Consider the following 15,191-nt stretch of genomic DNA (forward strand, 5'->3'; position numbering starts at 1 on the left):
TTAGTGAAGTGGACCAGGTGTAAAATTTCCCCCAAAGAAGCAATAGGTACGGGAGCACCTGGGTGGCTCAGTCGGTTAAGCAGCTGCCTTCAGCTCAGGTCATGATCTCAGGGGCCTGGGATCGAGTCCCATGTTGGGCTCCCGCTTCTCCCTCGCCCTCTGCCCCTCCCCTCTATGTGCGTTCGTGCTCTCTCTTTCAAATAAATCTTTATACCCGCTGAGCCACCCACGGCCCATCTATGACACATTTTAGTTATGTAAAAAGCCTTTACATCTGCACAGGAGGGCCCCATGGCTGCTTTAAATTGGCTAATGAAGTCTATAATGGAGAACAAAGGAAGAGTCTCCCCAGAGGTTGGAACAAGTCACCAGTCTTCTGGTGATTTCTGCCCTTAGGGTCCCTCAGATCTCACAGAGGTGCCTTGCCAGAGTTCAAGCCCAAATAGGCCAGATTTTTTTTTTCTTCATTTAGAGAAGCTGGGAATTGGGATTTTTATGTTAAAACTTTTTAAAGCTGTGCAAGCCAGGCTCAGCGTCTGGGCCACGGTCTCATCGTGAACGGTTCCATGAGGAGCACCAGGAAAGCCATGCACGGCCATTCAAACACGAGGACGTTTGGGAGCTTGTATTTGCCCCACAGAGCAGGTGATCTGCTCACCACTCAAGCCTTGTTCTTTTAAATTCAGCTGAATAAACGTGGTTTTAGAACTAATGAAGTAGAACTGCTTTCTTCTTCTTCTTCTTCCTTTTTTTCCCCCTATTGTGTGATAAATCAGGTCAAAGCCATGGTCAGGAAATTAAGCTTTATGGTTTTTCAGAGATAGAGTGGGTTTTGCTCATGCGCAAGCACTACCATTGTCAAGTAGGCAAGTTTGTCTTTTGGCACCAAAATGTCTCAGCATTTTGGGCCCTCCCCCTCTACCTCACCTGACTTCAGTCCCACCACTGCACTCTTGGTTCTTGAAAGGTGTTTTGTCTAAATGGAATCTTCCAGAGGGGTCTAATCCCGACTCTCCCATGACCGTGTAAATATTTAGTTGAAACGGTACCGGAGATCACACAGAGTAAATTTCCTTGGAATCCTCTCAGCCAGGAGATGGAAAAGGGGCCTATAGGCTTTTCTCTGACCCACACAATAGAAACTCCGAGATGTTGGATTTCTGACGGCGGCTGCTTCGTATTTTAAAAAAGCAGTGTCGTCCCTTTTGTGTTTTCCTTTGTGTCTCTGATTTGAATGTTTGTCTCAGGTTTTGTGCTCAAACGAGTTTTTGACTCTCTTTAATCTTTAAACATTTAGGGAACACCTACAATTTGTTAGTCACTGTACAGAACTGGTATTTCCATTTCAAGGGATCAAATGAGTCATGTGCTAAATTTTAGGATATTCTTCCAAAAAGAAACTTATGATCTCCTATAACAGAGTTTTTTGGGGTGCTGAGCTCAGCAGGGTGTCAGCTTAAGAACTCTCTCTCTCTCTCTGCCCTTCCCCCATCTCCCCACTCACATGCACTCTCTTACAAATAAATCTTTTTTAAAAACATTTTTTAAAGTATTTTTATTTGACACAGAGAGAGAGAGAGAAAACCAGAGAGAACATAAGCAGGGGAAGCAATAGGCATAGGCAGAAGGGAAGCAGCCTTCTTGACGAGCAAGGAGCCAGACATGATAAGGGGCTCGATCTCAGGACCCTGGGATCAGGACCGAGCCAAAGGACATGAGCTTAACTGACAGAGCCACCCAGATGCCACTAAAAATGTTTTCAAATACGCTATACATATTCTGAATACTTACACTGATGATTGTGTGGGTTGATTGTGCAATAATATTTTGCATTTATTAAGCTTTTTAAATGCAGCACAATTCCACATTATCTTGGTGTTTCATGCTCTAAATCACTTGTAAGGAAAGAAAGACATGGGAAGCTAAATGGAAGAGCATGCTTATGTTTCCATACATTTTTTTAAAACCAAAAACATTGAAAAAGCATGCTTAAGAAAAAGCATAGGAAAAGGTTTATGTAAAGACATATGTAAATTAGCAAAAAGGTTGAAGCAGCTTCTTTTGGTGCAATCCCTTTTTGGCTGATACAGCTAAGTGCAGTTACCATTGTCCAGATAATGGAAATGATGTAATGTAGGATGGGACAGCTTTTTTTTTTTTTTTTTTAAGATTTATTTATTACTTTGGGGTGGAGAGAGGCAGAGGGAAGGGAGAGAGAGGATCCTAAGTGGACTCTGCCCTGAGGGCGGAGCCCACCATCTCTAGACCCTGGGATCACGACCTGAGCCAAAAATCAAGAGTCAGACCCTCAACTGACTGACCACCCAGGCATCTGGAAGAGATCTTAAAGTCTTAACGTTTGTTCTTCAGAACAGAGATAAAGAAAATTCTTTTGAACAGAAGAGAACTTTACAAATGTTAATAAATATTCATGTTTAACAGCGGTGTTTACAGTTCATTACAAGCCTGATTTTTAATATTTTTCTGCCTTTCCCCTAAGGATTTATGTATGAAATTGACACAGGGCATGTTTGTTTGTTTTTTTCTAACATTCTCAAGTTGGCATTTTATTTTATTTTATTTATTTATTTATTTTATTTTTTAATTTATTTTCAGCATAACAGTATTCATTATTTTTACTATCATGTACTTCTCTAAATTGACCTTGCAAGGGTGGGTGAGCCACCCACCTGGGTGGCTCAAGTGATGAATCCTCTGCCTCTGGCTCTCTGGGTCCAGCCCCTCGTGGCTCCCAGAGGAGCAGGGAGCCTGCTTCTCCTTCTCCCACGGTCACTCCCCTTGCTTGTGCTCTTTTGCTCACTCTATAAAATAAGTCAAATCTTAAAAAATATAAATAAATTGACCTTCCACAACTTCCAGAAAACCCCACCTACTTTCAATCTCAGGGCGGAAAAGGTAAGATAAATCCGATGGATCCTCAGTGTGAGGTGTAGAAATTCTCCACTTTAAAACACTCTCAAGAAAAATTTATTTTCTTCTGTATAAAGAAAGTTAGGCGATATATATTTTTGCTATGTTGGGATAGGATATTATGCTTATATTTGGAAATAGAATTGCTTAAGACATGGCTTATAATTACCAATTTATATTAACATGCTTCTGTTCTCTGTACAATTTTTGTCAAAAAAAAATTTAGAACATGGAGTTACACACCAAAAAAAAAAAAAAAATCTGAATTTGTGCTCCCAAAGTTTTAATTTTTTTTTATTCAATAATGAAATATTTACAAAGATGTCTTCTGTTATTACAAAGTAAAAAAAAAAAAAAAAAGATAACCTAGTGATCCATGTAACTTAGTCACCTATCAAGAAAACACATACGATCCCAGACACTAAATTCAGTGTTTTCAAAGTAATCCAAAGACACAGAAAATATGCTGTCACTGAAACATTGTGTATCGTCATTAACGCTGAACCATTATCTGCCTGGCTCATAAGACAAGACAGAGTTACAACACAATGTAGTCTGGAGAAATCTTGACATTCCTAGAACAAACACACTAATTCACACTGTAATTGACTTTGTACTTTACAAACTTTATTAAATAATGAGCATTACTAACTTTCATTATCTTATATACAATATTTAAACTATCTTTTCCTAGATGCTTTTTTTTTTTGCACAAAGAGTAGGTGAAAAGTGAACTTAAAAAAAAATTGAACCTTCAGTACAGAGCCCTAATAAGAACTTGTCATACTTTTAAGTACATATAACTCCCCCCCCCCAATTATATACAATTTTACCCCACCTCCAAATGAAACTATCTGAAACAGAAGCATTTAACTGGTAACTTTGAGGAAAAACACAAACATGATTATACATATACACACAGCTCTCAAAATCTGCATCCTGGTTGACAGAAGTGGTCTATGAAGCTAAAGACTTGGCCTAGAACATAAAGACAACTACACAGACATTTTATAAAGCAAGATATCCACCTTCGTGCAGCAGAGAATACTCCTGTAGGTAACATCGAAGCCGTGTAATGAGACACTGGTATGATGAATTAATAATGTCTGAGAGTAAGACACCACCGTAATATATGGATAATATAGAATTGGGGCTCATACAAACTAAAAGGCAAAAATAGGAAACTCCACTCTTAGGACAAGAAAAATCAGGTAACTTTGTTTTGCAAACCCACCTGTGATGACCTCTTGCAAGTCTAAGAACATACTTTCCCTATGGGGCTTGTCTTTTCTGATACTCTTACTCTTGGAAACTTGTACTGAGTTTAAAGAAAGGCAGGGAAAGCATTCAACACAGACTTGGTTTTATAAGCTGCTAGAAGAAGGAAGTGTATAGAGAAGCAAGAAACTGGGGTTCTTTTTTGTTATTTAAAAGGAAAAAACGAGTGCCAGAAGTACCTGTTTATAAAATAAGGATGGTCACATCTGACGTTTCATGGTTAAGAAACAGAGGTGCAGGACTTTAAGAAGAGGAAAAGAATTATGGTTAGAGGTCACCGATTGAAATAAGTATCAGAGATTCCCTTTAAATAGAAAGCCCAGATCCCCTTGATATCAATGAAAATTGAACCCACTGGGGAAGAGGTTCTAGAATGTAAAATTGCTTGAAAGGAGAATATTACATTCTTGTTTGAGAAAACATCCTTGTTGGATTGACTGGAGTCTTCCATAAAACAGAACATTTTTATGAAATAGCAACAGATCGGCCTTCACTTTTCCTTTTTGCTTCTTTGATTTTTGCTTTTTACTCATAAGGCCTTGCTTTTAATTTTCTGTTCCCTCCCATAAATCCTTAGATTGATCCCTGATTATCACAAGGGACTGTTGTTTGAAGACAGTAATGACAACATCAAAGAATATTAGTCAGAGCTTAGTAGCCAAAGATCCAATTCTTTTATGTGCCTCAAAACAATGAAAAAAGGCCCCCATGTTATGTTGAGTTTAGCAAATAAATTTCATTGCAGCCAATGAAATCCTCAAGGCTGGGGATCAGGTCATTGGTCTGAGATACAGAACTCAGGAAAGTACACATGATAAACTGCTCTGCAAAGGGTGGCCCTAAAGTGTTTTAGTTTAGCTCACAGTTTACTTTGTGTTGATTAGAGATACACACAAAAATATTGCACGGAGAGCCCCTACTTCCACCCCTGCCTTCTGCATTCACAGGAGGACATCAGCAAGCTGTCCCCATGCTTTCTAACAGTTAAGTCCATTTGCATTTTCTTGGTCATAGTTTCCTTTGAGCCCTGGAGGAGATCGTTCCTTTGACTCCAGCCATCAAAACTAAACACAACAAGCAGTACATTCTCTGGAATGATTCCAGGAATACAGGTAAGGATCTTTGGTTCTAGAGAATCGGTCTTGCTCCCCCTAACGTCCCATAGCTACCCGATTTCTACGATACAGTGAACAGATGTAGGAGCAACCCACGCAGAGTGAGACGGGCAGGGTGCACGTACGCTCCCACGAGAGATCTCTAGCTTACGTGATTCTAGGGTCTTGTCCCGAATGGAACCAAAATGGCAGGTGTGCTGGGCATAATCTGTTGAGCAGCTTTAGTTTCCCTTCCTCTTTCAAACAATTTGGAAAGGCCTCCTGGCTGCCTTTGGGTCTTAGACTCCAACTACTCGTGGCTTCTGGAGAGGAGAGGAGTGCTGCCTTTCTTAGACTCGGGGCACTCTTGCCAGGACACAGGAGAAACTATCATGGCCACCAGGTTTAAAAAAAAAAAAAAGAAAAACCTAAAAATTTTCAAGTAAGATTGACTTACATGAAACATGAAGACCGTCAGCGTCAGGAAGACACCCCGTGAGAGGCTGACACTGGTTGGACAGTACAACCCCGGCTGCCCTGGCAGCCGCTTCTAAAAGTTGTGCCATGGAAGAAAGCATGGTTGACACTCCTGGGGTATTACAAAATTGTTTTAATCTGGGGCATAGAAAACACCTCCCGGGATCTGTCCTTCATGAGCCCCCCTGTGACACGGACTTGGGTGACTTCTCCAAAGAGCCTCAGGCAAAGCTGCTTGAACTGAGACACTGAAATTTTTCCCTCAGCGACTGGACGATGTTTTGCTGGTTGGGAGACGGCCCCCTCCAGAGATAGTCACTCAGTTTGTCCGGGTCGCTATAGGATGCCAGATAGGGGGACATCCCCAGCTTGTTGCTTACTGGCTTTTTTGGAGAGCATGGACTGTTCAAGGAGTAAGAGGTGTCGTTGCTGCAGGCGCCCTCCGACAAGCCAGCCTCCACAACCCGTGGGTCACACATCTTCCTCCGGCCCTGGGAGAGCTCTGCCTCCGGCTCGTCTTCTTCTGACTTGATTTCCACGTAGTCGTCTTCGTCTCCTCCAGTCTCTTTGAAATTGGAGAAATAGTTCTGTGTCGCTCTTTGGGCATTTAAGGGTAAACTTCTATTTACTACCAGAACCTTCTGAGAGTCTCGGAGCGTGAGATCGGAGCGTTTTTCAGTGCCCTGATGGCAGGAGTCGGCCAGGCCGGGCCGCACGTCCTGGTGACTCTCACACCTCGGACTCTTGCGTAAAGACAGCAGCTGTTTCCTTCCGCCCTCGCCGGGGTAGCTGATGGAGTCCACTGACTGGTTTATCAGGATAGAGGAAGAGGACTGGGACCGGCTATAAGGCTGACATCTACCACTGAGGCCTGTCCGACCCAAGGAGTTGTACAGGTAGCCCTGGAGAGAGAGCTCCTGGCTGGGCTGACTGACTATCACGCTGTGTCTCTGCACGGAGCCCAGCAGAGGGTCGGAGGACGGAAGGGAAGGCACAGAGCAAGCCGTGGACAGCTGTCTCGGGATGCTTTTTGTACTGGTCTCTGGAGTGGGATGTTTCGACTTCAAGTCGGGCTCCGGCCGGGGACAGAAATCCGCTAATTCTCCATTACTGTAGGTGGAATGCAAAAGCCAGTCCTCGCTGCTCTGTTGGGCCTGGGAAGGTGATGGGGACCTGGGGTTGCGAGTTTCTGGAGGGCTGGCCCAGACATCCTTCTGAGGCTTGGAGGGAGTCTCTCTGAATACGATCTGGTCGTACAGTTGGGAATACTCAGCTATCCTGGCACCTGGAAGGCAAATACGCAAACAATAAACATACAGAGGAATAGTTCCACATGCAAAGATTAAAAAAAACCCTAAAAATCGAACATCCTAATGGACCGATTTTAAAAATATAAATAGGACCTTTACATTTGAGGATGAGTCATCACTGACTACTACATCACTGACTGGTAAGCAATGCGAACTCAATAAAATAATCCATAGTTTAATCAAACATAAAAATGTAAAAAAAAAAAAAAAAAGGTCCCCTACAAATTCATTTAATCTGATTGAATTCTGGATTCTTTTTATTTTAGGTCTGTAAATGTTCGCTGTTTGTAATGAAAATTCCTAGTGTTCTTTAAAAGCATGAAACTGTGTCAGTGCTAAAAAAAAAAACAAACCAGGCATCCTAAAAACAAGAAGGTCAGTACTTAAACCCTGGCCAATGACAAATAACTCAAGTAGTCAGAAAAAGGAAGATGACACAATCCACCAAGCAGTAGCTGCCCCTGACTTCTCACTAGTCTTGAATGCTCTCAGACAAGGATGCCCAGAAGAGTCTGCTCCTGGTGGCTGTTCCTGTATTTCCATCCAATGCCACTGTCTGGGAAACCGGCGTCTACAGGAGGCCCTCCCTTCCGGGATTTCAGAACCATGTCTGTTGACTGGGCCACGTCTACTTTCCTACCACCAAGAAGCCAGGCACTGAGGTCTAGGCCCCCAAGGTATTGAGAATGAATCATCTGTGCGTATAATTGAGAGTGTAATGCTCTCTAGTATTTGTCCCGAACAGGATTTGACTGTTATGTCCGTGAAAGCTACTGCTACTTCAGATACAGCTATGAGGTCAACCTCCCTTCTTCTCCACTTCGGAGTACACAGACAGTGGATTACACAGACATTTTTTAAGACATTTACAGAACCATGCTATGGATAGAATATTCTCTTGGGCCTGGAATGATTTAAGAGACAGAGCCCAGAGATGTCTATTTCAAGAGCTGTCCCCACCCTGCCGCCACCACCATCACCCCAATCCAGGTATCCACACGACTGCCCTAGACCCTAAGAATTACATGCGTCCTATAAATTGCCCAGACCACGTCTACACAGTCTCCACAAAGGGGATCTCTCCCATCTATGATGACCAGCAAGTGATATGCACTTTCTTTTTAAGCTATTTATATTTTTAGTGACCTACTGTTAGTAAATTATTCCTTGAATTTAAATAAAAAATTCAGTTGGGTTTCTGCCATTTCTTTCGACTCTTTTCTTCTATGAGGACAGATGATAAGCACTGTTATTCTGTGTGCATTTAATTGCAACCTTCTCAGACTGTTTGCCTCCCAAATCCCCCAAATCAGGGTAAAGTCATCTGTTTAACTTCTCATAGAGCCTACATTTAGATCCTTCAGGCTTTCAAGTCCAAGTTCCTTGGAAGCACAGAGAAGATTAGTTCAGAATTTCTAGTAACAAGAACTTGAACTATTGTTCCTTGACTGGCATAGTAAAAACTGTCAATACCAATTAAGTTTGGCACTTACGAGACTGAAAGTCTACATGAGCACCAAAGTGTCTGTGTTAGCCATTCTGAAGTCTACACTGTTCCATTCAGTATGAAGCCCAGACAAAGGCAGCCGGACCTTGAGACAGAGTCATGGGTAGCAGTTGCACCTGAACATCAGCTAGCCCTGCCCAGACCATTCTCATCTATATGATGGCCCCACGCGTGATCCCACAACTAAGTCAGGAAGGCCCTGAATTTTCACAAGGTTCCAATAAGATGGCAATTTTGGGGAAAGCCATGAGAGCTGATTGAAACATTTGGTCAGCTCTTTCAGTACCAAAGTTTAACCACAGAGTCATGTATGAACAATCAGCTTTTGACTTCAGACGAAAGGCCAGATGATCTGAAACCATGCATGACTCAAAATAGCCACAATATTTCCCATGCCTCTTTCTTCCTAATCACATTCTTCTTCTTCCTTTGCTTCATCAGATCCTATTAGCCGCTCAAGACCCTCTCTAAGCCCTTCCCTTTCCATGAATCATTTTCTAATCCAGTTAGTTCTCTGAAGTCTTCTGTACTTTGTGTGGACCCCAACACTGAGTCTTGGCTGCACACGCGATCACGGACATGCACGCGAACACGCACACAATCTCGTATTGCTCGTTCGGAGACACGGACTAGTTTATCACTCCCACTAGCCCATGTTCACTCTTGGGAGAACAGTCCATACTGAGCACCAAGTAGAATTCTAGATACGAATTGGTCTCGAGAACTACTTATTGAGATAATTTTTGGACTTCCTTCTTTGAAGCATAGTGTTAAAAGTGGATGTGCTTTCTGTAAGACCAGACTGCAGAGAGTGACAGGCGGCCTAGAGAATCAGGGGCATAGCAGAAAAGAAGAGGAAGCAGGAAAGTGGCCTTTGATTAAAATGCTTCCATTGATAATGCATAATGGGCACAGTTTATCTCTGGATGATAAAAAGTTGGCCACTTATTAATTTGGAATAAAAAGTATCTCACAGATAGATAATATACAGTGTCTGTCTAAGTTTTAGAGTTTTTTTTTGTCTCAGCTTGGCATAACTTGTTTGATGGCAACGTGAATAAGAGAATGGTTCCAAAGCAACAGCTGTCATTAGCTTTCTTTAACTAGTCAGGTGGGAATTAGGCAGCCCAAGAGGACATCTCCGGTCTAAAAACCTTAGTATTAGGTGGATCAAAGTTCCCCATCATCCCAGTTCTGGCATTCATACCCTTTATAGACTATGTATATTCTCAATTCAGGACAACCTCAGGGCTGTCTCTGGTTTATTTCTCTTTTGGAAGTTTAAAAGTGTGGCATTCTTAGGATTCCAGATAAAAACTGAAAATGATCCTTGCTGAGAAAAGTATGAGGTAGACTGTTTTCAAGACAGAGGATTAAAATCAAAGCTTCTGATGCTGCTTGAAATGTAGACCATAGCATAAAATGTGATTTTGCCTTCGCTACACAAAAAGGAAAATCCCTCAAGCCTGTATGGAGTTTCCTCCCATATAAAACATCACCCAGAAAGGGAACCCAAAGGCCTCATTGGCCTCAAAGACTATGAGGAGGGAGGTCTGACTGAACAAGAATGTTCTTGTTCTACTACAGCAGGCTCTGGACGGTGAGAGTGACTAGACCTGGACAGGTGGTTTAGAGGCAGAAATCTGACCCGGGGCCTGTAAACCCCTGCCAGAGAGTTCAATAAAGGTGCTCGAGAGTTTCAGCAGGTGAATAGGGCGTTCCTCCTTCCGTACAACACCGAGAGCAAGCTCCTGGCAAAGTGGCAAGGCCCATACGAAGAAGTCTGGAGAATCGGTCCGTTCGATTACGACGTCCTGTGCCCAGATAAACAAGAGAGAGAAAAGGAGTCATCATGTCAACTGATTGAAAGCCTAATGGGCACAGGAAGCGGTCTCGATCCACCCAGATGAAGATTCCTCAGGTCCGAGAGACGGCAGGCCCTAGGGACGTGCTTCTGCCAGAGAGCGGGGGAGACCCCACTCTCAGAAGATGATTTTGGAGAGATCTCCTCCTCTTGGTTGGGGAGAACGTCGGTAGTAGCCTACCATGTCAAGAGAGGACACAGACGCAGAGCTGAGAAAAGATCCCATGGGATCCCAAGAAGACATCAGTAGGCAACACCAAAAGGAGAACAAATGAAAGGTAAAAAGAAGCAAAAGAAAACCCCAAAGGGACGCCTATGTATTCTTAAAAGGTGGGTAAAAAAGAAGACTACTCAAGGTAGTTATAGGCCCTACTGATTTAGCATGGAGGTTTGAGTTCTGCATTTTAATGGATGGTCCAAATTCAAAACAATCGGGCTTAGGTGATTACCACCCTTGAAACAACAGTCTGCTGGCATAATCCATCACCATCAGAAACCCTGTTCTATTCTCTCTCAGCCCAGGTTCCGTGAGCGGAGGCATGGGTCACATACCACTGCTTCCAATGCCATCTATGCTCCCAAATACTCCTTTACAGGTGGAACTCAGTCACTTTTTCCATGGGTCATAACAAACCAGCTTAGCAGCCCTGGTGCTGGAAAAGGGACATGAATTAATTCTGGCAAATTCTTGCAAGGAGAAAAGTATATGCCATCTGGTCTCTTCATTCATACAAAATTCACTTTTCACCTTTATTTAAAAAGAAGAACTCGAGAGAGAGAGTAAAATCCTTCAGGTAGCCAATTCCGGTGCCTTCCCTATTTGATAGGAAATTTTACTCTACGTGTAGCTCTAGAAAAAGAGTAAAGCTTTATACAATTCTTAAATACTTCCAAACTTAAGAAAATTCCCTCTAGATTCTTGTCATGTAACTTTTAATGTGTGGCTTCATTTAGGATTTGGATATCCCCTTCTTATTCTCTGGTTTTTTTTTTTTTTTTTTTTTTTTTTGCAGAGATCAAGACATCAGTCTCAAAGGAAGGGAGTTAGTGGCATTAATCTGGCCCAATGAGCCATGTCACCGTCCTGCTGCCTGTCTCAGTGTGCCTTGATATTGGTCATCTGGGTTTTACTTTTAACTGGAGAAAGGTCTCCTCTCATCTGATATCAAGGTGGTCCTCTGTCAGAAAATCTAGACCAGAGATTCTTAAAATAGGGTCAAAAGGCCACATTGTTTTAAATTGCAGATTCTGGGGCCTAACCCCAGAAATTTCTCTGGGCCTAGAGGTGAAAAGCTCCTGAGGGAAGAGCCAGAGCCCTGGGGTTTCTTCTCCCCATGACAATCCTGTCTCACTCGCACCCGTGTTCTTCGACTGAGATTGGGGTCTTGGTGTCAGGTTTTGTCTCTGCACTTCTTTATAACAGAGAAAGAGGTCAAATCTTTAGCCCTCATCGTATCAGTATAATACCTGAGAGATTCCAGTTTTCTGCCCCACAAAGGTGGCTTGACCAAAAGAATCAGACTTTTTGGAAGCTCCCCGAGAAGACCGAGGCTGTTGGGTCAAGCCTGTGCCTGACGCCGGCTATTTTAGGACAACTATTAAACAAAAATTCAACTGGTAAGAGAAATATTTGAGGAAACGCCTAAGGATAGAGCATGACCAGCTTTTAGAAAGTGGGAAAAGACTCCTTTTCATCTGTTAGGATGGGTTGGGACATGTTGGCTGGGATTCTGGAGCAACCCTATTCTATGTGCTTCCAAATCTTCAAAGCTGACACAAGCCACGACTCCTCCCAACACAGCAACACACACATGGAAAAGCTCTACCTGCTACGAGTTCAACGGACCGCTATTTTTCACACTTCAGATTAGAGAAAACTCCTTAAACCGTCACGTCTGGTAATGACAATGTTACACAAACAACAAAACCCTGCGAGACCGAATCTCGCTTCAACCTGAGTGACTCTGTGGGCTAAGGTAGGAAAAGCATTAGGAACGGCCTTGTTGGTGCTTGTTAGTGAGGCTGTGGTCTCAGTCGGAGAGCGTGAGCGTCTGGGTGGCAACGTTCTCACCGTCTCAAGGACTTTTAGAACCTGAAAGCTTTCCTCACATGCTACTTTCAAGAAGGAGGGAGAGCAGTGTGAAGGAACGTACCGATGGCAGGACCCCCTTGCTTCTTTTCTTCCAAGATGGCCGCCAGGTCTTTGTCCGAGGATTTAGGCTGCTGGCTGGCCAGTGGCTGTTCCAGCTCTGGGTTTCTCACTTTTAAAAGCTGATTTGCCTTCTTGATCTTCTGACTATACTGCCTGGCCATCAGAAAAACCCTGCTTTTCGTCTTATCTGTGGCATCCATCCCAGGGGCAGGGTTTTCCAAGTCTGTTTGGGAGAGACTGCTGTTGGCCAAGTCATAAGGGTTTTCCAGGGTGGGTGTTTCACTGGCCAGAGACAGCCGGTTGAGGCTCATCAAGGAGCCTTCTTTAGTAATCAGGTCCTCTTCAAACGGGCAGTTGGTCCGGCCAGCTCTGCCAGGCTTGTCTCTCAGTGGTGTGAGGAAAGCGTGGCCCTCGGGAAGCGAGAGGGTAGACGCAGAGCACGCGGCCTCTCTCCCCAGCTCGGGGGTGCTCTCAGAGTGCAGCCTGTCCGGCACGTCCTCTTGGCTGACGGGAAAGGCTGCCAGGAGCCGGTCTCTAGCTTTGACTTCGTTTTTCTTGATGTAATTTTCCAGGTCGTTCCAGATTTCGTCCACTTCCTCAGACAGTTTGTCAGAGATAGATTTATCACCGAGAGACAGGTTGCAGCTGAAGGAGTTATAGAGCAAACTCAAGTAGTCGTTATCGGAGGGTCTCTGGGGGTAAGGGGTTTCGTCCTCGCTGAACTGGAGGCTGTCCTGGGAAACAAAGGGCCTCAGACTGTCACAGCACGCGAAGTCGGCTTCCAGACCTAGGAAGGTGCTCCTCTTGGGGCGCGTCAGGCTGCTGCATTTGAAGTCCAGGGAGGGCGGATCTGGGAGTCCTATGGTGTCGTAGATGTTCTCCTCGACCATCTGGAGTTCATGTGTGCTTTGGTTCGGGGCCCGGTGACCTGTTAAAGCTCCGTCCCTCTCCGCATGCCGAGAGCTCTTCTCGGAGCCCGGCTGCGCCTTCGAGAAGGCGAGCTCTGGCGTGCTCTTGGGGCGAACGGGGTCCCTGGCTGTTGTCGGGGGCATGGCCTCAGCTTCTTCCCGTTTAGCAACCATTAGTTTTAAGTCCTCGTAACTTATGTTGTCATAGACGTGGTCTATATCATCGAGGGTCAGCTCTATAGATGACCCAAAGGGAGTCATTCCGTCCTGTCCTTCTGTTTTAGGGTCACCCTGCTGCTCCCGTCGGGGGCTGTACTGAGAGCCGCCGCTGTCCCTAATTCTTATTTCAGGAGCGCATGTGTTGCTCTCGCCAGCGCTGCTGGCCCGCCTGACCACCCGGTGGCCAGAGCTGGCGGGCTCTGCGGGCTCAATCTGTCCCATGTGCCAACTGCAGGGGCGACTGGAAGTGCTGTCTTCACACAGCCTGGCGGAGTTCAGGTCTGAGGAGGAGAAGGACGGCACGAACATCTGGTAATCATCTTCGTCATCCTCGTTCTCCTGAGGGGACCGGCGACTCGGGAACAGGGCTTGTCTGATCTGGTGGTCCGTCCAGATGTTCCTGATGCCTCCTCCCCCGCGAAGCACGCTGATAATGGCAGAACTGCTCGGCTGGCTGTTCCTCTGGGCAGGCGATGGCCCCGTGGAGGTCCGCTGGGGAGACCCTTCCTCTCTGGAAACCTGAGTTGGGTAGAAACATGTTGATTGAACTTTAGTGACGTGACACACCATATGACACTCCTCTAGTTTTACACATTGTCTCTCTCACTGGACTATAATAGTCTTAAAGCAAATGATCAGTAAATAGTGTTGATTTTAACGGAGTTGAAACATACTTCGGATTTTTTGCAAAAGGGGCAGGGAGGACAGGAACTGATATTTACTTAGAAATAGGCTGGGCCATGTGCAGACATTCTCCACACTTAGCATTCGTAATTGCTCTGTGATGTAGACATGATTGTATTAATTTCAGAGTAAGGAAATCCAGGCTCTCTGCTGTGGTGAGAAAGGTTAGGGCACAAACCAAGTCTGACTCCAAATCCCTTACCCCAATGCAGGGAATCAGCAAAATTCAGAAAACTCTTAAATACTTCAAATAATTCGATGTGCCCTTGGTAAATAACATTTTATAAATGAACATATATAGGTTTCAAGGGCCATTGTATCTGGTTTCTATTTGAGGCTTGACTGCAAGGAGTTTTATTGTAGTTTCTGGTATACCAGAAGCCGCTGTCAGTAATCCGACTGCACCCCTTAAGGGTTTCCCTGTGACCTGTGGACCTGCCATGCCCCTGACTGGCATTGCCTTGGTTTAGGGATTCTAGGCCAAGAGGCTTTGTTGCAGATATGTAACTTAATCCACTAATGAGCTAATGAACATTTTACCTTCTTTCAAAATATATTTAATTAAGTAGTATTTAGATGCCTGTTAGGAAATAAAATATGAGTGATGTTAATTTCTAATCAGAAAACCAAACCACACACAACACGCACACACACATATACACATGCGTGGCCTTGGAATATGTATTCTGGGTGAAATGTGAAGCTGTTATTAAGAGTTTATTCCTGTTATAAACTCTTTGACCATTAGTACATCTCTTCTTCCTGCA

The 15,191-nt window shown here is 44.2% G+C and overlaps 1 protein-coding gene across 5 annotated transcripts in view; it reads right to left on the reverse strand.

Moving 5' to 3' along the window:
* Nucleotides 1-3,536: 3,536 nt before the first annotated feature.
* Nucleotides 3,537-15,191, reverse strand: part of PLEKHG1 (pleckstrin homology and RhoGEF domain containing G1) — a 216,726-nt gene continuing 205,071 nt past the window's right edge. For all 5 annotated transcript variants that reach the window (XM_082730110.1, XM_082730109.1, XM_082730107.1 and 2 more), the window contains 2 exons: nucleotides 12,615-14,259; nucleotides 3,537-7,065 (listed from right to left, as the gene is read on the reverse strand). In XM_082730110.1, coding sequence (XP_082586236.1) covers nucleotides 6,002-7,065; nucleotides 12,615-14,259 — 2,709 coding nt within the window. In that variant the 3' untranslated portion in view covers nucleotides 3,537-6,001. The remainder of the gene's footprint in view (nucleotides 7,066-12,614; nucleotides 14,260-15,191) is intronic.

This window comes from Mustela nivalis (genome assembly GCF_964662115.1).
Source record: "Mustela nivalis genome assembly, chromosome: 5".
NCBI classification, from domain to species: domain Eukaryota; kingdom Metazoa; phylum Chordata; class Mammalia; order Carnivora; family Mustelidae; genus Mustela; species Mustela nivalis.